At 33.0% G+C, this 27,441-nt stretch overlaps 1 protein-coding gene across 3 annotated transcripts in view; it reads right to left on the bottom strand.

Annotated features, from left to right (window-relative positions):
- Nucleotides 1–27,441, bottom strand: part of LOC122040968 — a 62,475-nt gene that overhangs the window by 34,565 nt on the left and 469 nt on the right. The window contains exons 2-3 of one of the 3 annotated variants that reach the window (XM_042600465.1): nucleotides 17,711–17,896; nucleotides 6,545–6,614 (exon numbers count right to left, since the gene is read on the bottom strand). In XM_042600465.1, the coding sequence (XP_042456399.1) occupies nucleotides 6,545–6,614; nucleotides 17,711–17,812 (172 nt within the window). In that variant the 5' untranslated portion in view covers nucleotides 17,813–17,896. The remainder of the gene's footprint in view (nucleotides 1–6,544; nucleotides 6,615–17,710; nucleotides 17,897–27,441) is intronic. The other 2 variants (XM_042600467.1, XM_042600466.1) reach the window with 2 other exon arrangements.

Genomic DNA, 27,441 nt, shown 5'->3' with positions numbered 1-27,441 from the left:
AGAGGTAATATACATTTATAAATATTAATCTGAATTATCCATGAATCTCAATAACCAAGAATTGACAATTGATGTGTAAAAGAACAATCAAATACTAGGAATCTCATAGAAATATTTATTTTTATAAGTCTTTTCATTCAATTTATTTTCAATAAATCGTATCTTGTTTAAATCAATGAATAGTTAAGAATCCGGTTTTCAATAGCTTCTTGTAATAAGCATGAAAGAGATAAATTCAATATGTTTCATTATTCACCTCATTGTCGCTCAATCACGTCCCTCGATCCAAGCCCAACCCAAACTATTGGGCTAGCAGTGCTCTCTGGCTGCAACCCATAGTACACCCAATATCCTAAACTCATGATCCCCCAACACAAACAGATACAGCAATTTTTAGATCCTTAATTGTTATTGTAGAGAGGTTAAACAAATAAAACTAATACCTCATGAACTGCTCATGGGTCGTCATAGTTCAGGAATTTACCAAAGGGCGCACCTAAAGTTTGGAATTACTCAAAAAGCACACCGAAGTTTGAGAATACCCAAAAGGCGTATCTCTTTCTGATTTTACCCCTCTGTCAAATCAGACTTTTTATTCTCTTTTACATGCAACAATCTCTTTCCTCTTAAATTAAATTAAACTTTTCTCTTTCCTTTGCATGTCAGTCCTACCACGGGCTAGTTTGATTTAGATCAGGCCTTAACGTGGGTCCAATTTCCCATAAACCAGGCCCGCGGTAGTGCTAATTCAGATAGTCCGGCCCTAGTTTGATTCAAATTAGATCCAGCACATGAACCTCAACCTCGTTATCTCAACTAGTGTTTTATTATTATAATAAATGATGAGCAAACACTTTGATTCAACTCATAACATGGGTCTAATTTCCCCCGGGACCACGTTCTAGCTGAAAGTTAACATAACATCGTAGCACCTCATAAGAGACTGAAATAAGCAATGGAGGGCACGGTTGGACTCTTTGCAGCCTCAGGAATCCATAAGACATGTCTAGGTCCATTAATAGGTTTTCACCAAAATCCACTGATGGACCTAGACAGGTCTGATTAGACTCATTTCAGGTACTATGGATTCTTGAGGGTACAAGGAGTTCAGTAGTGTCTTCCATTGCTTATTTCGGTCTCTCCAGACATGATCCTAGTCTTCGAGAAATCATGTTAAATCAAACTAGGATCGTGGTAATGCTGATTCAGATCGTCGACTGAAATCTAATGATGAACTAAGACAGGTTCGATTGTTGTGGATTCCTGAAACTTCAAGGAATCCAACAATGCTCTCCATTGCTTATTTCGGCCTCTCTAAAGGTGATAATGGTATGCTAACTTTCAGCTAGAATATAGTCCTAGTCTCCAAGAAATCATGCCCACGTGGGCCTAATATGAAGCAAATAAGGCTCGCGGTAGTGCTGATTCAGATCGTCTGGGCATGCAAAGGAGAGAGAATTTTAGTTTAATTTCAGAGGAAAGAGATTGTGGCATGCAAAGGAGAGAGAGAGAAGAAAAAATACTTTGGTGGGCAGGTAAAATTGGAAAGAGGTGCGTCTTTTAGGTAATTCCAAACTTTGGATGCGCCCTTTGATAAATTCATGTAGTTCGAGTATGATTTATGGACCAAAATGAGTTGAGGCACAGCACCACTCAATATCTTTTAGATCAATAGTGATAGCTTGGAAGTAACTGATGGTGTCTAATTTGTGCAAATGGAATAGATTATTAATTTCATAATATGCTTAGGACATTTCACCTATATAAAGAGCCTTAAGCTTTGTTCAAGTCTTATAACTAGAAATACCATTAATAGGTGCTCATGGGGTTAGCATTAATAGACTGTGTCATACAAGAGCCAATAACTGACCATTAATAAGCTCCTACGATCGAACAAACTTAAGAATCTCAATCACTTCATAAATTTGAAAGAATTTCTTTGACAAGTTGCTCACCGTTATATTTCTCTAAAGGCTAAATAACTTTAAACCCCCTTATGTTTTCCTTCCAAAAGCAGTTTGCCCCCCTATATTTAAAAAATGACACTTAGCCCCCCTATGTTTTAAAGAAAAAAAGACAAAAAATAATAAATGACCAAAATAACCCTTACTTTGCTATTTAAATGTTAAATTATGGCTAAATAACTTTAAACTCCTTTTATTTTTCATCCAAAAATAGTTTCCCCCTGTATTTAAAAAATGACACTTAGCCCCCTATGTTTTAAAGAAAAAAAGAAAAAACAAATAGTAAATGATCAAAATAACTCCTTTACTATTCTAAATGTTAAAATTATTCTAACTGAAACATCCTTATTCAAGGTAACCTTAGATTTTTAGATAAAAAGAAAAGTAAAAATAAAAAATTTCACATAATCGTTGAAAGCTTAATCTTAACCAAACTTGATTGATATATAGGTCAAAAATTTCACTTGTTCCTAAAAAAACTCTCACAAAATTTTTACTGGTGCATGTATAAATTTTGTGAGAGTTTTTTTAGGAACAAGTGAAATTTTTGACCTATATATAAATCAGGTTTGATTAAGATTAAGCTTTCAATGATTATGTGAGATTTTTTATTTTTTACTTTCCTTTTTGTCTAAAAATCTAAGGTTACTCTAAATAAGGATATTTCAGTTAGAATAATTTTAACATTTAGAATAGTAAAGGAGTTATTTTGGTCATTTACTATTTTTTTTCTTTAAAATATATGGGGCTAAGTGTCATTTTTTCAATACAGGAGGGAAACTACTTTTTGATGGAAAATAAAAGGAGCTTAAAGTTATTTAGCCATAATTTTAACATTTAAATAAAAGTAAGGGTTATTTTGATCATTTATTATTATTTTTTCTTTTTTCTTTAAAACATAGGGGGGCTAAGTGTCATTTTTTAAATATAGGGGAGCAAACTACTTTTTGATGGAAAACACAGGAGGGTTGAAAGTTATTTAGCCTTCTCTAAACTGTCGGTCTAGAGTTAGATTTGCTAAAATCTCATATCCTTAGAGGCTCCTCCGTCCCTTCCCTTTCTGATGTTTATACGTAGATGATATAAGCCTTCAACTACAGTTCTACCATTGTTTGTTCCAATTGTTGATCACTCCTCCCTAGTAGTAAAAACTCAATGTTTTGAGGATCACGAGGAGCATGAGAATACAACCAGAAAGGCCAAGGTGGACGCTCTGGTAGTCAAGGCAAACCCAAATGCTCTCAATATTGGAGATTTGGGCATGTCAAAGAATAGTGTTACTCTCTTTATTGCTTTCTTCCTAGACATCCATCGCACATTACTCATGCAGCTCAGTTTGATACTTCATCTCAATCAACTCTCAGTCTAGTTCCACCTTTATTTTTCAAGTAGAGTACTCAAAATTCATCCTGTTTCAGATTGATGTTAGTGTTGTATCTTAGGCAGTCACCTCATTTCACTAGCGAAGGTACCTCAACTGCTTATCTATCCTAGCTCTAAGTTGTCTCCTGGATCCTAAACTTAAGAATCTTTGAGCACATCTTTGGTATGCCACCTTTAATCTTACATCACCCAAGAGGCTTACCAATGTCACAATAATCGTGGGTCTTAATCATTCGTCAAGGGCATCGGAGATTTCCTAGTTTCACCCTTTGCTTCATTGGTCCTTTGTATTTTATATCCAAAGTTTACACTAAACTTATTATATATTATTAGTAGAGTTACTAAATCTTTGAATTATTCAGTCACATTGAATGTTGATTCTTTTTTTATTCAAGATTCAAGGGTGAGCAAGGTGATTGGCATAGAGTAAAAGTTTTGTAATCATTAACAATTGGATATAAACTAAACCAGTAGGCACTCTCATAGATCTTAATGTTACATTAGTATCATGACAGGGGAGTCACAATGTGACACCGAAAATACCAAATATTGGAGGCAAAACTTGACTATCTCATAGTCAATAGAGCAAGGTCTCGTGTCAGTTTCTATTGAACTCTTTTAGTTGCACCTCTTCAACTTCACAATTGTTTTGGTTAACATGTTCAACAATTGGAGCAATTGATCCTAGTCTTTAAATTGGGTTAGCATATGGAGTTCCTTTATCAATATTCATAATATACCTTTGTGCCGTATGCTTGGGTTCATTCCAATGTCTAGGGCATGTCAGTAATATTTTTGGATTCATATAGTTTGTAACTTTCATTGACTATTCTAAAATGAATATTTTCTAATGAAAGAGTGTTATGAACATGTTATATTTTTTTAATTAAAAATCGAGGTTTCTTGATTAGAGACTCATAACCATGCAAGTTCATACTTAGTATGCTTGAAGAAGTAGCATGCTATAAACTAAACCAGTAGGCACTCTCATAGATCTTAATGTTACATTAGTATCACGACAGGGGAGTCACAATGTGACACCGCAAAATACCAAATATTGGTGGAAAAACTTAACTATCTCATAGTCAATGGAGCAAGGTCTCATGAACTCTTTTAGTTGCACCTCTTCAACTCCACAATTGTTTTGGTTAACCTGTTCAACAATTGGAACGATTGATCCTAGTCTTTAAATTGGGTTAGCATATGGGGTTCCCTTATCCATATTCATAATATACCTTTGTGCCCTCTGCTTCAGTTCATTCCGATGTCTAGGGTGTCAGTAATATTTGACTTCATATAGTTTGTAACTTTCATTAACCACTATTCTAAAATGAATATTTTCTAATGAAAGAGTGTTATGAACTTGTTGTATTTTTTAATTAAAAATAGAGGTTTCTTGCTTAGAGAGACACATAAGTTCATACTTAGAATGTTTGAAGAAGAAGCCTGCTATAAACTAAACCAGTAAGCACTCTCATAGATCTTAGTATCACAACAAGGGAGTCACAATGTGACACCGCAAAATACCAATATTGGTGGAAAAACATAACTATCTTATAGTCAACAGACCAAAGGTCTTGTTTGTAGTTATTGTGATCAGTCAGTGTCTATAGAACCCATGTTATGATCATTAGGTAGTAGTTATAAGGATCCTATATTACCTCAACTGCTTCAAGGGAAAAGTATCTTAATTCATGAATGAGGTCATCTTTAGATCGTGGGATACAATGATGCTGTTTGGGTAGATTCTCCTACATATAGAGTCTAAAACTAGCTATTGTATTCCTTTAAGAAAGAGAGTAATGTAATGAGATTAATCTAGTAGATCTCCTAACCAAATTATTGAAAGGATCTAGAGTTGAATAAATTTGTGACAAGTTGGGTATCTATAATATATTTAACAAGCTTCAGGAGAGGTGTTAAATACGCAAGATGTTGGACTCTATTTGTAATGTTCTATATTTGTTAATAATAGCCAATAGACAGCTAGAATGGGTTAGAGCATTCATATCAGCTTCTCTAAACACAAAATTTATTTTAAATTTTATCTTAAAAAAAAAAACCTTTGCATCAGCTACTTTATCCTTTCCCTAAATTTAGATGTCATGAATAGTACTTTTCTAAATATAGGAAATGAAATTTATTCCCTAAACATTAAAATATCATTTAATTTGGGAGAAAAAAATAATAAAGAGAATGGATTAGGTAATAAAAGAAATAGATATTACATAGGGAAAAAAATAATAAAAATTTTAAAGTAGCTGCTAAATTTAATAAAGTGGGTGGTTTACTCTAAATTTTAGAGATATTATAGAAATTGATGTGGGTACTCTTACCTTGGGGTTATGTGAGGAATAAGTCCCTTTAACTTATTCCAACTAAATAATTATTATCATATAGAACTATCAAAATTAATTTATATTCCACATTCACGAGCCATATGAAATTGTACACGCAATGTTGTGTTAAATTCCCATTTTTCAGCTAGATGTTCTCTTCATCAAGCAAACCATTTTTTATCTCAGCAAGGTTATGTTAATTTCAATTTCTACTATTTGGGTGGGACACACAACTCTTTTACCTCCTTTGAATCAATAAAATATTAAAATGTCATTACTAGCAGCAACTATAACTTACATCACTGAATTAACAAAAAGCACATTGGAATGCTCTACCATAACAACGGCATGATTTGCCAAGGTAGGGAATGTACTGTTGTAAAACACCCCTCAAGACACTATAGAAAACATGTTTTCTTATAATTATTAGATGAAGAAAAGTGCTTTAAAAAGTATGTGTTTTTATATTGCTTTGTCTTATTACCTAATGAAATATGTCATATCCATTTACTTTTAATCAATAGTCATTTCAATAATTTTGAAAGGAAAACTGCCGGGGCTTCTAACCCAAAGTTTCCTTCAGGAAGATATACTCTCGAGATATATATATATCGAGAGAGGGGGGACTTTTATGCCCCCCCCCCCCCCCCCCCCACCCCAGGTGCGTAGCACATACACTTGGAAAGTATCCAGGGCATCAACCTTGCTACGTGGGCAAGCCCCCTCAGGTGCACATGCGGGGCACACACCTGGGTGGGCAGCATATCAAAACCATGATCCAAGGCTAAGGCTATAGCTTAAAGTTCCAGTAATTATGAAACAAAAATGGATGATCCCTTGCTTGAATAAACTACTTACCTTCATCAGGGTAGTCAAAGTACTCCAAAGCACACCATTGTTGTCCTCTTCGGATCTGGTAATTCTTTATCTAATAAATTAAAAGTGGGGGCAAAACTATTATGAGAACATAACTTTCGAAAGATGTATACTCATGTAACAAACGAATTTTGAATAAAAGTGAAATATATAGTCATAAATTCTAAGATATATAGTAAATGCCGCAAGTTTATCACAGTTTCGTCAGTTGCTTTCTTGCATTCAGATGATGGGATTATTGACCTAGAATTGTGTTCATCTCGTGACCAAATTTTCCTAAAAATGCAGCTCAATGTTTGATTTGCTTCCATTGTATGAAAATATTTACAATTTATCCACTTATATCCCCTCATTAATTTCCTACTATCTGTACTTGTGGCAGTGTTGAATGTCATATTTTAATCTGAACAGCAGGTGAAATGGCATCGCATTCACATGCAGAAGAAACTAGACTTGTTAATACTTTTCTTATGAGGCATGCCATGCCGCAAGACTTTACTTTTCATGCATTGCACACCTGGAGTGATACCATCACTAGCTAATACATCAAAAGAAGTAACTCAGTAAGACCACAGGTACATAATAAAAAAATAAAAGAAGATTTAGGAAATTTTATGATTGAAAAAAAAAATGTACTCTAGGTGAAATACAAAAATAAATACAGATTTAAAACTATATTTTAGTCGAAGTTCAAAGTCGAGGTTAATTTACATACAAACAAGTGGATTGTTGGATACATTGATTCCATAATTATATTGTGAGCATATAGATGAAGAACACTCAGAAAAGAATCTCTTGAATTCCAAGGCAAAATTCTCAAACCAAGCACCTAACTTTCACCTTTTACCAAATCACACCCATTTGAAATTTCCCAAAAGTCACCTTCTCACACTCTTTTTTTACATACCCAAAATAATAAAGCTTCAATAAATTTATATTTTTTTCTTAATTTTTGTTGAGCATTGAAACTCTATTACTTTTAACAAATAAGAAGGGTATCAAGGTCTATGAAAATGAGATGTAAAAATTATTTAAAATGTTTTGGTTCAAAATACCTTGATAGTCTCTCTCAACTTAAAAACAAGATTAAGAACTGATTTGGAGTCCCTGCACTCCCAAGAATACATTTCAAGTTTTTAATGGCTAGAGTGCTTCAGCTCAAAACTCTTTGATGAACCAAAACAATTTATATTATTAATCCAGCACCTCATGTATTCTTGAAGGAGAGTCAAAATCCAGTTATAGTTTGTCTTTTAAAGCCTTAAAGGATTAACAACAACAACAAGTCTTTATCTCACTGAGCGGAGTTGACTATATGAATCCTTCTACATCAATGGACTCGATCCTTACTATATTGTCATCTATATTTAAATAAAATTTATCTTATTTTATTATTATTAACTAAGTCTCTCTTCCTCGATCAATGTGTTCTCTTTCTCGATCAATGTGCATATTTAAATCCGTTGAAGGACTATCTATGTGAAAAAATTACAATTGAATTGAATTGAAATGAATTTTTTAGGGTCGTCAAAGTGTTTCAGATTAAAACACTTCAATGGCCCAAAACATATCATACTGGTCATCCAACACCCAAAATCATGTTCATGGGAGTTATGGGAGAACAAATCTTGTCTTAGTTCTTGTTTTACAATTGAGGAAGACCATCCAAATATTTTGACTCAAAGCACTCCATCTAAGAACTATATCTTTATTTGACACAAATGATAAAAACTCAGCCTCTTAAACAAAAAGATAGAAAGCGAATGAAATAAAATTTTGCAATGGGTTTTGGATACGTAATAAAAAGAAGGTGAAAGGTGCACCTCTTAGGAATTTTCAAAATGAGGGAGTGTTTTAAAAAGGCAAAGTTAAATGTATGATTTAGAAAGTTTACCCATTTTTAAACTAACATGATGTAACCATGAATAAAAATTAAAGATGTGATTTAGAAAATTTACCAATTTTTAAACTAACATAGATGCAACTATGAATAAACATTAAAGATGATAAAAGTATATGCAAGTGTAAGTTCAACACTTAAAAAAATCAAGTGAGTAATTGTCAAGATTAAAGTCTTTGTCTATGTGTGGTTGGGATATCATGAAGTTAGTAAATAGTACACATTCAGAAACAACTCCGCTACGGCATAGTCCCAAGTCCGAATAAAAGAGAAGGGTTGTGTTAGACTGTTAGCGAGCGTTCAAGCATAGACAAATGATATGTATGGATCCATTAAATTACTGCGTTAAAGCTAGGTTATTCCTCATAAGGAACTACAAATCCGACCATAACGTCTTGGCAACGACCAAAAAAAATATATCTTCATGATTAACATTTTGTATTTATAGAAATAAAATAAGTACCGAAGAAGATAAAGATGATTCAGAACTTAGATTTTAAGTTATTATACACATAAAAGATGTAAAACGAGAAATGGAATAGATATTGTTGTAGATAATTTATTAAAGTATAAAGTAGTAGTAGTTAAAAAGGGATATAGGATTATAACTTTCAAAAATAGTCGTAGAAAAAAAAATATTAATGTAATTAGCATATATGCACCTTAAATAGCATTAGAAAAAAACATCAAGCATAGGTTTTTGGAAGACCTAAATGATATAGTACTATTAAATTCTAACAAAGATTATTTTAATAAGATGAGAAGAAGAAATGAAGAAGAAAAATTATATTATATTTAGTAAGAAATGGAAAATATAATAGGGTGCATAGGGGTCATGGTTTTGAACCAAGAAATGAAGAAGAAAAATTATATTGGATTTCATGATGGCATATGAATTTATAATAGAATATAAATTTTTCAATAAGAGAGAAAAACACCTGGTTACATTCAAAAGTAAGAACAATAAATTACAAATAAACTTTCATATAATCAGGAAGAATGATAGAGAAATTTATAAAGATTAAAAGGTCATCCTTAGAGAAAACATAACAACCCAGCATATCAATGATGTTAGACACGTACCTCAAGGATAGTTTCAGTGGAAGGAAAACGCACATTGCTCCCAAGATCAAGTGGTAGAAATTAAAGGATAGAAAGTAGAATATCTTTAAAAAGAGAATAAGAGCACAAGTATTAAGAGAAATACATGATAATATGACATGGGATAAGATGGTGTCAAATTTAAAAGTGGCTAAGAGGATGGACACCACTAACTAAGAATCTTGATGGGGAAATGAGAGAGTAGAAGAAGTACAAGAGAAACTAAAAGAACAAGGGAACAAAGAAAACTATAAAAAGTATACAGTAACTAAAAAAGAGATTGAGTGACTAAAGTCTTATCAACAATTTGATACAAAAGAAAAGGGAAAGGGACATCTATAAAATAGCTAAGCAAGAGAGGAAAATAAGGAATCTTACACAGATAAGATGCATTAAAATGAATTCAATAGAGTATTGGTGAAAGATGAGCAAATAAAGGAGTGATGGAAAAGGTATTTTAATCAATTTCTTTATAGGTGACCAATTTAGCTTGGAAAATATAAGTACGGAGTATAGAAATTTAATTTTTTATTGGAGAATTCAAATTTTAGATGTAAACGGATATTAAATGAGATGGAAAATAGAAAAGTGATTAGACTAAATGATATTCTAATAGAGATGTGAAGGTGCCTATGGAAGCAAGGCATTAAATGACATACGAAGCTACTTAAACTAATATTGCAATTAAAGAAAATGGCTCATCAATGAGGATAAGTACTCTAGTCCCCCTATACAAAAACAAAAGAGACAATTGTACAAATTATAAGGGCAATGAGTTAATAAGGCATACCATAAAACTTCACATGAGTGATAGAAAAAAAGATTAATAAAGGAGGCCAAAAATTGAAAAGCAATTTGATTTATGCTTAAAGGTCGCCAATAAAAGTTATACATCTTCTCAACAATTGATTGAAAAGAATCTAGAAAGAAGAAAGACACCTAGAAAAAACTAATGACACGGTCCTGAAAGAAATTAAATACAGAATTCTAAAAAAAAAAAGGTGTTAGCGTATATTAAAATAACTATGGATATGTATAAAAACATAATTTGTAATGACAAGAGTAAACACTCCAAGCGGATTAACTAATGCATTTCCTATAAAAATAGAATAACATCATGGATCTAACTCTAAATTCATATCTTTTTACACTTTTTATCAGTGTTCGAAAACTCGCCCTAGGCGGCCGCCTAAGCGTTGTGCGGCGGCAGGCCGCACCAGAAACCAATGAGGCGGAAGACCTAGGCGGCTGGGCCGCGTAAGCGGTCCTCGTCGACCTTCGGCGGGCTTCGGTGGGTTAGGTATTTTAGGCATATAAAATCGGTTTTTAGGTATATGTCGAGGGCCCGAGGCGCTACGTTTCGTTTCTTTCATCGCGACTCTTCGCCTTCTCCGATCGCGGCTTCTAGTAAGTTTTTTTTTTTGTTTCTGTTAATGTATGTTTTTTTATTTCTCGATTCTTCGTCGCGACAACGTCGGACGCATCGCAAGGCGTCAGACGCCGCCTGAAGCGTCGCCGAACGCGCCGTACGCATCCGACGAAGTCCAGCGTTGCTTCGAGCAACGCCGGTAGAGTAGCGATGCCTCTAGCTCCGCCAAAAGCTTTGCGCGACGCTACCGACGCCGCTGGAAGCAACGCCGGACTTCGTCGGACGCACAGGACTCGTCCGGCGAAGCTTCCAGCGGCGCCGAAAGCCTCCCGCGAGTCCGTGCCATCGTGCGAGTCGCGACTCGCGACAAAGAGACGGCGTTTTCTTTCTTTTTTTAAAAAATTTTTTTAGATTTAATAAATTAAAACAATTCCTAAGGGGATAATTTCAATAATAGGGTTGATTCATAAAGCCTAATAAAATTACGATCCAAATTAAATATATTTAAAATTTATTTTTTTATAATAAATATTATTAATTTATATAAAACAAATTTAAATATATAAAATTCTAATAACCATTATTAATTTTATAATTTATATAATCAGATTTAAATATATAAATAATATATTTAATTTTTTTAAATAAATAATATTAAATATTAATTTATATAATAACAGATTTAAAAAATTATAATAACTATTATCTTTATCAGATTTAAAAATATAAAAAAATATTTAAAATTTAAAAAAATAAAATACATATTATTAATTTATATAAATCATATTATAAATTTTATATATTATTAATTTATATTAATCGGATTTATAAATATAATTTATTTAACCAAATATCTAATAAATTTTATTAATTAGATTAAGATATATAAAAAAATATTTTCAGACTTGTTAATGACTTAATTTATATTTCATTATTTTGTATTGTATGTTTGTATGATATAATTAAATTTTATTATCATGTTATGTCTTGTTATATATATTTTTTCAGATTATCTGTTATCAATGGCAAGCAATCCATCTTCGACAGCATCTGTCACTCAACCCGAATCCGGGATTCTTAGAAGAAAATCAAATGACATCGGATGGGAGTTTGGGATATTGATTGATCCTAAGAACTCGACAAAATTAAATGTAAATTATGTGGAAAAGCAATGTCAGGGGAGTGTATAGGATAAAGGAGCACATTGGAAATATACTTGGAAATGTATCTAGTTGTCAAAAAGCATCTCAATAAGACAAAAATAAGTGCAAACAGGCTATTTTAGAAGGGAAGAATAGAAAGAAGAACAAAATAATGGAAGAACAAAGTTGTAGAGTAGAGGTGGCTATTTCTCTAGACGAAGAAGGTCTTGAAATTGAAGGGATGGAATGAATTAAAAAACCTCTTCCACTTTGCCCCATGGATAGATATTCATCAGCAATTGCTCCCGAAAATGCAGGTTCCAGTGGAAGTAAAATGTTTCACCAAAAAAATATAAATGAGGGTCTTTTTAAAAAGAGAACTCAACAAGTTCAACAATATGTTGGGAGATGGATTTATGAAAATGGAATCTCATTCATTGCTGTTGATAATGATAGCTTCAAGCAACTAATGGAGGCAGTGGGTCAAATTGAACCAGGATTCAAGCCTCCAACTCAATATCAACTTAGGGAGCCACTACTGAAAGCCGAAATTGAAAGAACAAAATAATTGCTGAAGAAACATGAAGAAGAATGGGCAAAGAATGGATGCTCGATCATGACAGATGCATGGAGTGAGAAAAAGAAGCATCTTAAATTTGTGTGTTAATTGCAAGGAGGGTACTACATTTTTAGAGTCTAAGGAGTCTTCAGACGAGGCGCATACAGCTGAACTTATTTTTGAGTATGTTGACAAGTGTATTGAACAAGTAGGAGCTCAGAATATTGTTCAGATTGTAACAGACAATGTCACCAACAATATGGTTGCAGCTAAATTGACGAGAGAAAAATGACCTGGGATTTTTTGGAGTTCATGTGCAACTCACACGGTTAATCTCATGCTTGAAAATATTGGCAAACTTCCACGATATAAAAAGGTTATTGAGCAATCCAAGTCTTTTACCATTTTCATCTATGCTCACCATAAGACTTTATCATTGATGAGAAGTTTCACAAATAAGAGAGACAGTCCGACCAGGAGTTACCAGATTTACATCAAATTTCCTCACATTGCAAAGTTTGATTGAAAAAAAAAACTAGTTTAAGGGTCATGTTTACAAGTGATATGTGGGAGAAATGTAAATGGTCAAAACAAAAAAAGGAAAATTGGCTTACTCTACAGTGATGAGCACGAATTTTTTGGAATGGTGTGACACTTTGTTTGAAAATATTTGCTCTTTTGGTAAGAGTTCTTCGATTGATAGATGGAGATAGAAAGTTATCGATGGGGTTTCTATATGGGGAGCTTCTTCAAGCTAAAGAAGAAATCAAGGTGGCTCTGAACAACGTGGAATCAAATTATCAGCCTATCATAGCCATTATTGAGTGAAAAATAAAGGATAGACTTGATACATCATTGCATACCACTGCTTTTTTGTTAAATCCTTATTTTTACTATAAAGATAGTTCTATTGCTTTTATGAGGAGGTCGCAACATGAATTTTTGAATGCATGGAAACTTTGCATGTCAATGAGTTAGATCTACAAGATACAATTATTAACAAAAAATTTCCAAAATATAGAGATAAGACAAGGTTATTTGGAAAAACATTGGCAGCAAAAGCATGTGAAAAAAATGATGATACATTTGATCCATGTGCATGGTGGAGTACATACGATGCTCACACACCTAACTTGCTAAGGGTGGCATTGAGGATACTTTCATTAACTACAAGTTCATCTGGGTGTGAAAGAAATTGGAGTACATTTGAAGAAGTTTTAAACTTTCAGTCTTTAATTAAATTAGCTATAATTTTTAACGTCTATACTCTATATTCAGGTACTAACTATAATAATTACTTTCTCTATTTTTTTAGATTCATACAAAGAAAAGAAATAGGTTGGATGTCAACATATTGAACAATCTAGTATTTGTCCAATTTAATGCTAGATTGTTGAACAAAAAAGAGAAAAAAAAAAGGAATGTCGATGTCCTTGCAAAGGATGCTTCAAATGCACAAGGTTAGATTGTGGATGGTGGGGAAGATGATGAGGCTAAACTAGGTTCCGGGCTCACTTGGCAAATGGTTGATGAAGCAAGTGGAGCAGATGAAAATCCACAACCCCGAAGAAGCTCTAGAATGAGAGAACTTCATGAAGATGATTTTGAATCCGAAGAAGAAGACGAGGATCACAATAATGATATTGAGTTTATGTCAGATGAAGAACAAGTTATTGAAAATTATGGAAAAGAAGAAGTAGAATAAATATGAGTCTATGAGATATTATTAGTTGTGTAATTTTGAACTCATTTTGTTAAGACATAATTTATGTTATTCAACAATTATATTTTGCTTAGTGGTTACTGGTTCACAATGCATTGTAATCTTGAATTGAACTATTACTATTATTTTCTAATTTTTCCACCACTAAAGTTGTTTTAGCTTATAGCAAGGTTTTAAAATTCGAGTTGGATATATGTTCTACTATTTACTACATGATTATGATAACTTACTGCATGTTCTACTGTTCACAATATATAGTTAGATCTCCATTGCTATGAAATTGTTTAAGACAACATTTAGATTTACATCTGACATTGTACACAGTCCACATGACGCCTAGGCAGCCCAGTCGCTAGGCGCTGGTCTGCCCCCCGACTAGCGCCTAGCGAATTTTAGCGCCTAAAGTATTAAAATTTATTTTTTATACTTTATAATTTTTAATAGTTATGTTTTATATTTAAAAAAATACCAAACAATATAGGCTCGACACAATACAATACCAAAATCATATCGTTTCGGTCATAAACCAAAACTCCGATACGGCTCAAGATTTTAAACCATGAAAAAAGATTAAAGAAAGACAAAGATGATCGAAAATCAATTTACATTATGTCGGAATGGTCGACAATAGAAAATATACATCTTCTCAAACAATTACTTACACATGGAATTCATCGACTTATATATATATACCAATTCCGAAGAAAGTTGTGGAGAATTCTAAAAATGAAAAGTGTTAACATAGCGTATATTGGAACAATTAAATATATGTATAGGTATTTAATACAAGAGCGGAAATTACAAGTGAGTAGACTAAAACGTTTCCTATAAAGATAAAGTTACATTAACAATAAGCTCTAAGTTCATACCTTTTTACACTAGCCATGGATAAACAAACTAGACATATTAAAGATATGTTATCATGGTGCATGTTCAACAAGATACATAAATGAGTAAATGCTAAGCTTGAATTTTAGTGAGAGACGGTAGAAGTAAAGTTTTAGGTTTAGTAGAATAAAAAAAAAATATAGAATTTTAAGTTTAGTAGTATTAGAGGTAGTAAAATAATTGTTAATCTAGGAGATGACGAATTATATATAACTTCGAGTATTAGGTATCTAGGATTATTTTTGTAAAAGTATAGAGGGATTAATAGAGATGTTTTACAAAAGATACAAATAGGATTGGAGGAGGGGCCCAGTTGTTTTTTTGTGATTGTAAGGTAATTCTAAAGCTCAAAGAAAAGTTTTATAAAAAAAATAATTAGAGTTGCTATGTTATTTAGAGCTGAATATTGAACTATGAAATAAGCACCCGAGTAAAAGATGAAAATCATAAAGATGAAGAAGTTAAGATGGATGTGAAAATATACGAGAATGGATAGGATAAAAATGAGAACATTAGAAAGAGTCGAGATTGCATCTATTGAGAAAAAACTCTGAGAGACACATTTAAAATGATATAGGCATATACTTAGGTGACCAATAATGGCGATATAAGACCATGACAAATACGCACATTAATATAGGAAGGAGACCAAAGGGGACTTTGTTAGTAATGAGAAAACAAGATAAAATTCATTAAATATAGATGATAATATAACTGACCCAACTTAATGGGTAAAATCATCATTGGTGTTGTTCTATGATCAAGAGTAGAATTACTTTTCAAATAAAAGCATTTATCGAAGACTATAATAAATCTAGTGGATGAAATGGGTGAAAGTAAATCTCATAAAAGGTGAAAAAGACAGTAATTGAGTCGAGCTACCCACGTCCCAACCTGGCTAGCATAAAATAAGACATGCATGCCATTGTCCCCTAAATGGATCTGATTAGGTCAAGCTCAATGTCAACTCAAATCTATATTGGGCAATTGAAGCCCACACTTCCCCCTAAAATATACAAAACGTCCTTTTCCTTTTCTGCAAAATAAATAAAATTATAAATTATTTTAATCTTTTAGTAATAAAATAATAAAAATATTTTTAAAAAACTTAAATCAATAAATATTTAATACTTATATTATATATTTTAAATTTGTTTATTTTGTTAAAGGCATGTCAAGCCCTTGATTCATTAAGCCTAACCTGGGGCTGGCCCGAGCACAAAGCATAATTGAAGTTGAGTTATCCCAAGCTCGGTCATACCTAGCCCAAGCAAAGCATATTGATACCTTGGTGAAGTATTTGAGAAGGCCAAGCTTGGCACGAGTTTGCATTATAACAAGCATAGCTAGGCCAGATTCAACATATAGGTAGTGCTTGCCCCAAATCATGTTCGAGTTATGTTTGACCTAGATGCTAGGCATAGACCTTGGGTTGAGCAAGTATAGCCCAAATGCTAGGCTTGGCCAAAGGATAATTAGGCCTTTTGTTCTTTATCACCTTAATTCATCAAGATGCCTCTCCTTTTGTTAAAAAAATAAATCATAAGATAATTTAGTATTTTATTGTTAAAATAAATAAAGTAATATAAAAGTGCAAAAAATACCCAAAAAATATAAATAACCTATAAATACCTTCATCTATCTCAAACATGCTAAATCTAATTCCAATTCCTCTATTGCTAATTCTTCACTCTATCCTATATTCCACTCCCAAAAGTTCTTATTTAATATCTCATATTCCACTATTCACAATGTGACATGGATGCATCCTCTAGGATGTGAGGACAACAAAGGATCATGGTGGGTGGTAAGTCCTAAATCAACACCACGGCCTATGATTACACCACGACTTATGTCTTGAAGCTTAAATCCTAAACATGTCATGGGTGGTATGCCCCTAAATTGAGAGCATATTCATTTATGGATTGTCAAGGGAATTGAACCAATAACATCAAAGTTCTTTACATGGCATAGATGGCTATTGAAATGTCTACAAGCCATTCTCCACAATTTTAACATCGGATTTCATAGCAACAATACTTTTTCATTATTCAACAACATTGAACGGCAAAGTTAGTCAGTTACAAATTAGAAAGTACATTCGTTAATTAACTTAATGTAAATATATATCCATTAACTAATGGATTCATCTTCCTATGTATTTTTAAGAATTGTGTTACTTGAATCATATAAAATTTTAAAATTTATAACTTATTTTTAAAACTTCTCTTTTTCTCTTAGTCATCAAATCACCTCGGGCATGTCTCATATTAATTGAGCTTGTACCTGTGACAAGGCCAATTATGACCCAAGCCATGACAAGGGCAACAAGTCATGCTTGGATTAAGCATAGCCCATTGACACAACTACTACTGAGCATAGAAAGATATCATGTTTTAGTAGGATAAACTATATAACCACTTCACAAATAAAGATAACACAAAAGATAACAATATAGTGTCTAACCTTACAACGAAACCAAGCACTTCGAAAGCCAATGTCAAAGCTTTTTGCTTCCATTACTTCATCAACTCTAAAAAGCAATTGCACATCCACATTCGTGTCCATTTGTATGCACGTTTTCCAAATTCAAATGCAATATGTGCCTTTCATTGAACCAAAAGTAGCTTCTTGTAATTAGCAATGCTGCAACTAAGAAGATTAATTGATTAAAGTCAAGAAATAAATGTGATTAAGAAGATTAATTGATTAAAATCAAGTAAAACAATGTATATTTTCATTTTCACTAATGATTATTGCAATGACTACAAAAATACTAGAGGAGCAAATCTATTAAAATAGAACTGTTATTTCTTTCAACAAAGAAACCAAGAAAATGCAAGGACATTTAAAATGTACTTGGATTGAAATGCAAGTGAAAAGTAAATGAGCAAAAGGATATAAAGGAAATTGGGCATATATATGGAATTTTTAACTTTCTAGAACCTCTAGAAATATCCTTTTATAAAAGGTAGAATACTACAACAACAACCAAGCTTTATCCAACTAAGTGGTTTACAAAAGGTAGAATAAGAAAGTAAACTGTGCATATACATATATATGGGATTTTAAAGTTTATGTATAGTTAAAAGTTAATTAACTTAATTTGTCCAGGTCACCTTATTTTAGTTGAAATATATTAATCGTTATTAAGTATCAATTAAATAACTACTTCAAATAAATTAATCTTTAATCAATGTTCTAAAATTCGCTAGGCGCTAGTCGGGCGTCAGACTAACGCCTAGCGCCTAGACCGCTTAGGCGGGGATTAGGCGCTGCTAGATGGATTCCACGATATCAACATAAATTACACAATAAATCACATTCTATAACTCCAACACAATAACATCAAATTTAAAATGAATATAAAATTACACAACTAATAAAATATCACAAATTTATTCTACTTCTCCATAATTTTCAACAAGTTGTTCTTCATCGAACACAAACTCAATATTATCATTGTGATCCTCTTCTTCTTCGGATGCAAAATCATCCTCGCGAAGTTCTCTAACTCTAGAACTTCTTCGGGGTTATCTGATAAAATGACGTTTCTAAAGGATGAGACTTTGGTCAACCTTCAATTCAATCGCGTCCAAGTCGCTAGGAAAGATCAGATAACAAATTTTTCTTCAAATCGATTTCTCCAGCATTTTAACTCTTTGATTTCTCAAAAATGTGGGCTTCTTCATTCACTCTAATTTCTCCGGCTCTAGTTACTTAGTACGATGAAGATGAAGTTTGGTACTAACCTCTAGGGCAAGCTAACAAATCGATTTTCTTGTTGGACTAAAGTTTAGGGCTTATAAAAAAAGTTACATTTCAATTTTTTTAATTGGGCTTTAAATTTAAAACCTCAAATTAAAAAAAAAAAATTATAAAAACCGACAATTCAACTCAGCGCCTAGGGCCGCCTAACCCCACCTAGGTGTCAAGGCCGCATAGGCTGGCCGACATATTTTCGGTGTCATTGGTTGGCGCCTAGGCGGCCTAGGCCAATTTTTAGAACACTGTCTTTAATTGTTTCAATTAATTTATCTTTCAATGAACAAATGCATTAATGTGTCGAAGAATAAAAAACTTATGAATATGATCCATTAGGCTCTTAAAAATAAAGGCAATATAGTTAATTGATTAAAGTCTTTAATCCATCTTAAAGACCTCTCTTCATCAATTATCATGACTATCCAATATTTTAAAAGGTTTATCAATTCATTAAGTATTTCATAGGAGTAGCTCCCATATATTTCAATCCTTTTATCATCTTATATCACTATCTGAACTAGGACTTAGAATAATGTTTATCCTATTAGTTGTGTATAACAAATATTTCATTTTCTAAAAGCTCAACTTGATAGAAAGTGAATTAAGACTCCCTTCTTGATAAAGTTTCACCATGCATAAATTGCTTAAATGATCGCCCATAAAACCCATAGAATGAATAGGACCTCATCTTTTATCATAAGTGATAAGTCCATCTCTTTCAAGAGACTATCTCCCAAGTATTTAAGTATATTGATCTAAAAATGTGATGACTCTGATAACAAGTTTGAGGACCACTTACATATCTCTTGCATGAATACTCATTGTCAACAGAGTAAATGCGAAAGGAATTTTTATAGCTAGTCATGTTCAGTAAAAAAAAATTCTCCAACAATATTAGTTGCATATATTGTTTAAAGTATCTCCATATTTATAGGTGTGAATTATCTATTGTTATCCAATAGCAACCATAATATTGCTACATGGTCTCGACATTGATTACAATTAGGGACATGTAATACTATCTCAATATATTTAGTATCACCTCACATCCTAAGAATCAATCATCAATATAATAGTATGGATCATAATTTGAGTATCGAATTGTGCCACCCAAAACCACCAAAATATTTCATTCCAATTTCACACTGGCACGTAGATGGCATGACACATAGCTATGAGAATCACTTCCTGCTCTGCAAGCATCTACAAGCAAATGAAGCGCCACTAGCTTCCTCCTCTGAGATCCACGAGCGAACAAGACTACAATTTTGGCTCTGTAGCGAAACTTCTTCAAGATAAGTTTTCATCCAGTCTTCCACCTCTTCCTATGCCTTCATTCGTGTCATTCGCATCTTCTCCATCTGCCTTCATCCATGTTGTGTTTGTCTCCTTCCTCTACTTGAGCCATGCAAGAAGATGAGCCTTTGTTCCTTCGTTTGAGTTGCTCAAACTACAAGGAAATTTTCTAGTTCACACATGCTCCTCTTTGCCCTCCCCTTTTTTCCTCCACTCACTCTTTTTTTTCTCCTCCCCTTTTTATGGACTTTTATTTAAATTATCATATTATACGAGATAATACAAATTATAGTAAAAGAATAATTTCATTAATTATTGTAATTATGGTATATAGTAAATGCTCCAATTTGATCCTCTCTATGACACCATCACTATCATGCACTTAGGCCTAACTTGCCCTCATTCATAGCCTCCCCAATGATGACCTCCCTGTCCCACGACATTGGAAATAAAGTATGTTGGAGCAATAAGTACATATTAATCTAATAGAGGATCAAGAAGCGGAACAATCATCACAGAAGCCTTTAATATTTTTGCCTAACAGTTAAGTGATGGAATGGAGATGCCCACAAGAATTAATTAATTGATTGATTCGAGTTCAAGGCGCATAGTATTAAGCAAATTGTTAATACAATCTCATTTTAGCATCAGGTGTGGATTAGAGTAGGTCTTCAAGTCAGCAGTAATGTTTGAACTTCTGTGTTAGATTGGCTAAGCTAGAATAAATTCAGTCACCTTATATGTAAGAGAGATGTCACAAACATTTAGATCTCATGCTTACGTCCCTATTTCACATCATCTCAAAAAAAATCCAAAGGTAGTCATAAAAGGGTTGTCAATTGCTTGCAAAAGTAGGGCAAGTAATTGAGTATCAATTGTCTCTTACCTCAATAAGGGAGATTGACAACCTGTGATGTTTACGTGTTATACTTGTCTGATCCCATAAACTAGGCTTTAACAGTAGCATTCCAAGGATTTCATTCAATTTCTTTATGGTGATAATTTTAAAAACCTCAAAAAATTAAAAGGGAAGAAGAATAAAAGGATGATGTAGTCGAGAAATGTAGCACCTCGGATTGAAGGCACCTTAATTTTTCAACAAATCTAGAGTGAAATTGATATATTGTTTGCAAGAAAGGATGAGAAGCACGAGATGTTAAGCACCAGTCATGACTACCTGTCTAAGTCTTCGATCAAATGTGACTAATGTTCAGCTACAAGAGTAGAGCCCTTCTTCGTCTGTAAGTACAAGGAGTTGGTTGGAAGCAAGGATGTGTTGACACCCTGTTTGGAAATAACTTAAGTCATGGAATTGAATTGAATTCCACTATGAATTGAATTCCATAAGGTATGGAATTCAATTCTCATGTTTGGAATGAATTGCAACTTAAGTTATGGAATTCTTATGTTTTACCATTTTATCCTTCTCTCTTTTTTCTTTTCTTTTTTTACAAAGAAGAGAGAATGAGGGCACAATGGACATAATATGGAGAATTGAATTCCCTATCTAAATCACACATAAAGAGGTGTGATTTACTTTTGCCTTGTTTGATGGAATTGGAATTGAATTTCATATCAATTCTTAGCTAAAAAATCATTCCAAAGCATGGAATTCAATTCCAATTCTAAAAGGAATTGAATTCCATATCATTCCAAACAGACTGTGAAGGAAAATTATGACATGGCTCTCTGGCATTGTCCTCTTGTTGAGACATGCGCAAGAAGACAATATCGATAAGATGCAAATTTGATAAGTATGTACCCTATAGTCATAGGCACTTTGCTCTTTGTGAAGACAATAAAGAAATCGTGGAGGAAAGATCTGTCTGAGATTGCCTAGGATCTAATTACTAGAGAGAATGATGGTTGCTAGCATTATCCGTCAATCAAACAAAGGACCGAGACAAGACACAAAAGGCTTCAAGGAGGCCACCTGAAACTATGTCGGTGTCATGAAGGAGATGTACATAACAAAATGATCCTATGTGCTAGGAAACAAAGATGAGTAAGGACTTATGCACGAGGAAGCAAACAAGAGTAGGATTCTTTAGTATCACGTGAGGTGAAATTTTAGGTTAATTAAATCCTAGGTGACCCTTTTTTATCTATATATAAATAATATGACAGAGATTTACAATTAGGTCATTGTATACTTATAATATTTTAAGTCCTTAACAAAATAGTAGTTGATTGGTTGAAAATAGAGCCCTTAGAACTTATATAAGATGTATGTAGCATGGGATGAGGCTATATATGTTTCTGCAATGTAGACGTTCATATGTTTGAGATGGGATGTGTAATTTTATTTTCATGTTTTATTTTTTATACACATGTTATATATGATGAAACCAGCAAAATTCAAAAAACCTCTCATAAAATATTAAGTTGACATATCTCTCATTGTTACGTATACAAACCTAAGGCTTTAATTGTAGTTGGCATGTCGAGATAACTCAAGGTTGCTACAATGAGGCCATGTCCTTATCGCAGGCATGTGATGACCTAAATGAGTTTGACTTGACTAGACTTAATGGGTTTATTGAGACAAGTCAAGGCTCATTAAGCCTCAAGGCAAAGTTTGGAAGACACTTGAGATGTGTTCAACAAAGGTTGCCAACCCAATGACCTTATGAATTCCTGAAGAAACAATTTGTAGGAAATACCTACCTCATTAACCTAAGTCCAACATATTGAGATAAGATTATAACTTAGATGGGATCCTAGTAACTGGGAAGCTTAGAGAAGCTTGTTCAAGTCTTTTATCAAAAGTTAGACTCACAAAAAAATTGGGAGATACTATTAAATTAATTTTGTCTAATTGTTCGTGCAGTTCCTAACGACTGTTGATTTTTGTGACAGTTTATGGACCAATATAACTGGGAACACATAATTTCACTGCATCATTGAGGGTGAAAACATGATTAACTACACGAACTTTATAGATTAGGAGATAATATGAGGATTATCCTCACTCATAAAAAAATTTTTAAAAAAAAGGCACTTCCATTAAATCCACTAATAAACGACTTAGTAGCACATAGGATTAGAGTAACATGCAGAGATGATGTGATAAAAGCTAATTGCATGTCATCACTCATGTTTTAATTCATCAGCATAAGATGCATAACGCCTATAACATTATAGCAGGACTTAAGGAGTTGTATGAGAAAAGTAGTATAAGGTTTCAAAGCAACTTTTTAAAAGTCACATGGTCACAAGGGCGTCTGTGGAGAAACATGTAACTAAAATGATAATCGATTCTAACAAGCTAGTAGAGTTATATGTTCAAATGAATGTCAAGCTTTCCACTGACAATTCGTCATGAAACTTCAATATAATAAAAATAAATAAAACTCTTAGAGAGTGATGGTCTATGCTAAGGGTTCAATCTCAAAGAAGCTTTTTAGAAGTCACATGGTGGAAGGAGCATCCATGGAAAAAATATATATATAATTGGCATGATGAGATGTTTTGACAAGTTAGCATAGTTCAATGTTTAAGTGTTACTTCAAGCTTTTTATAAACCAGTGCTATTGTCTCTGACCGTTAATTATCAACAATACATCATATAATGATTGATGGAGCTTTTGAGGTTGGTATCTATGCTAAGTGAGGTCAAGCCCGAGAAAAAGAAGAAAACTAAGGGTGATGTTCATCTAGTGAACAAGGTCATCAAGGACAAGGTGTTGATAAGTCAATAAACCAAAAATAAGGGCAAACAATTCCCTATTAAGCTTACTGTAGGAATCTAGAAAAAGGTCAAAGCATAAAAAGGCCAAAAGCATAGTGTGTCTACTTCTAGTGTAAAGTAGGATCACTTGAAACCAGTGACTGAAATGTTGTTCCATGTCGCGAGGCACGGACGGTTTTTACCATTCCACGCGAAACCATCACGCACGCATGTCTCGACGTTTCTGGCGGAGCCTCCTCGACGTTTTTGGCTGAGCCAGAAGCATCACATGACGCCTTCGGCGCCGCCGAACGCCTCCGGAGTCGTCAGAGGCATCGCAGGTGCACCAGCGTTGCTTCTGGCAGAGCTGAAAGCATCACGGGACACCGCCGGAAGCGTCGCCAGACACTTCCGATGCTGCTGGACTCCTTCAGAGCCGTCAGAGGCATCGCGGGTGCACCAGCGTTGCTTCTGGCAGAGCCGAAAGCGTCACGGGACGCCGCCAGAGCGTCGCCAGACACTTCCGATGCCGCCGGACTTCTCCGGCGCCGTCAGCGGGGTCCGCGGGCGTTGTGTCGGAGGCGGGCACGAGCGTCAGAGGCGAGCGTCGTTGGGTTTACTACACAAAATTCATATTCTAATTTAAATAAATTAAACAATTTCTAAGGAAGTGTGATATTTGAAAGAGGGTTACATTAACCCTAATTAAACTATCCCAATAAAATATAAAAAAATATATTTAATTTTTAAAAAATAATAATAAATTTTATTAAATAATATTCTGAAGTTGTTTATAATGTTTTAAATTTTATTTAAAAATTCTAAAAAAATTATAAAAATTCTAATAAATTAAATTTATATTCTGATATTTTTTTTAAATTATTTTATATTTTTTTACTATTTTAATGTTTAATTGATATTCTAATTTTCTCTTACTATTTTAAACATATTATTTAAATTATTAAATAAATAAATAAATATTCAATTTATATAATTATTATATATAAAATAGTATTTTATATTAATTTATATAATTATGATTATTTAATTAGAATTATTGATAGATCAATTTTCTTAAAAAACTATATTTAATTATTTTTTCTAATAATATTAAGTTGTTTAATAATAGAGAGCTTATATAAAATCAATATACAACTTATTTTTAAATTATAAAAAATAAATATATTTATCTAATAATTATTATATATAAATAAAAAAATACCGAAACCGTATCGACACGGCACGATACGATACTAAAACTGTATCATTCCAGTCTAGGACCGAAATTTCGGCACGGGTCGAGATTTTAAACCTTGCTTAAAACACATTGCGGAGATGGAAAGGAAAAAAGGAAAAAAAAATGCTTCTGCTTGAAGTATCCATGTAATTGAAATAAAACTTTATACCTCTAAGTCAACATCTTAGTATTAGATATCAGATGTGTGAGACTATAAAAGTAAATGTGCAAGGGCTTAAGGCAACAAGACTTATTTCTAGAGAGGTGACTCTAAGGGTGGAAAATGACTAAAGAGTTGCAGTAGCCGTCATAGAGAGCCTACTATTTGTCTATCATCAAGCCTAATACTAGAATTATCAACCTGTTATTGTCATTTGAGATTATACTAGAATTATCATACTATTATTATATTCTTAGTATTACTAAATATTATTTCATGTATAAGATTGGATTTTCATTTTTATTTCAGCATAATAATTGTTCTCTTTATAAAAATGATATTTACCATGAGAGGAAATAAATAATGGTCTATAGTTCTACATTTAGACACTCTGTAACATAGAAACCAAATCAAATGATCTATAGATAAAACCAAGGTTTTGAAAACCAGACTGGGCCTGCTGGTTCAACTGGGAACCAGCCAATCAACTGGTCTGATTCCAAAGGAAAATTGGAATTCTCAAAAAACCCAGCTAACCAACTGAACCAAATAAAAAACAAAAACTAGCTCAAACCAGATCGGAAGGTTAGTGAAAGTGTAGTAGTATTATCCATAGGGAATTGTATTCCTATGTTGCAATTTGTAGCTCTCAATGAAATTCTCCATAAACAAGAAATTATAAAATAGATCTAGAAGGTTATTAACATTCTCACAACGATCATACATCAACAAGGTACTAAAGTGGTTTAACGTGGAAGGGCCTAAGAGAGAAATTTTTTGCTCATGCTGCAAGATAGAATTCTCTCTAACAGTATATGCTTACAGACAAATAGTAACAGAGAAAAAGAGTGTATTTCTTTTGCTTGGACTGAAGGATCAATAATGCATGTCATGGTATATATGAAGCTTAGTGTTGCTTACACACTAGACAAATATAGTAAATTTCAAAACCCCAATGAGGGTGACTAAACTGCTGTCAGAAACATTTTTAAATACTAAGGGACTAATTAAAAAAATTCTTAGTTTATAGAGATGGAGAGGAAGAATTCCTTAACGGGTTGACAGATGCAAGTTTTCATCATATTGATCTTTGATTATAGTTGAGATATATTCGTTAACTAAAGTTTTGAAGCATGAACATTATGTTCGGTTATTCGGTATGTGATACATGGGTGATCGATTTAGTGCAAGTGGAAGGTTGTTAATGATGGTGCCCTAAAGATCTCAAATAATATGAATATTCATTATGTATTGCGAATTGTACTACTTAATTAAATTCCTCTTTTATTATAATTTGTGTTATTTTAGATAATTTGACAATTTTAATAATAAAGTTTATGCAATACTAGTGTATTAATGATTGATCTAATACATTGAGATACTAGTGTTAAATGTGCCTAATCGTAGCAATGTCGAAATTGTACATCAGCATTGTAGTACGACAAGTACATATGCTCTTAGTATTAGATAGTGATACACAATTTCATGCCTATAAGTATCTCATACTTTAAAAAGTACTAAATAATATTCTTAGAGAACAAGTCATTAGATATAACTCACAGATGAAACTTAAGGGAGTATGGCTCCTTTCATTTTTTAGCCCAGGTTACTGAGGCTGAGGAAGCAACAAATGTTAATTACTTTCCAAAAAGTGTCCGTCCATCACTTTAGCTAATCTACTATAAGCTTTTACAAAGGTGTTCATCAATGAGACATTGCTAGGTGTTATAGTGGCTGTCAGTTTTGCTATATATCTTTGGGCTTCTCTCAGGCGCTTGCTGACCATGCAAGTGGCTTCCATCCAGTGGATTTAGGGTGGCTTACTATTCCCGCTGCCAAATATAAAAGTGTGATTTGGAGTTAGGAGATCCCACCAAAATCAGTTAGATTTTTTTTTCTACAGATTCTCAATAATCCATGAAACTAAAGGACTCAATAATATAATACCAAATATATCTAAAACGCCATTTTAAACATGAGAAACAGCGTTTATGCCCAATCGTAGGAATTGGATATACAGCCTTAGACTCTTTAGGAAGAGGAATTGGAATATCTTTTCCAACCAGAAT

This window comes from Zingiber officinale, chromosome 2A, assembly GCF_018446385.1.
Source record: "Zingiber officinale cultivar Zhangliang chromosome 2A, Zo_v1.1, whole genome shotgun sequence".
In the NCBI taxonomy this organism is placed as follows: domain Eukaryota; kingdom Viridiplantae; phylum Streptophyta; class Magnoliopsida; order Zingiberales; family Zingiberaceae; genus Zingiber; species Zingiber officinale.
The sequence above is the reverse complement of the archived record's forward strand: the minus strand, read 5'-3'. Positions and strand labels throughout refer to the sequence as shown.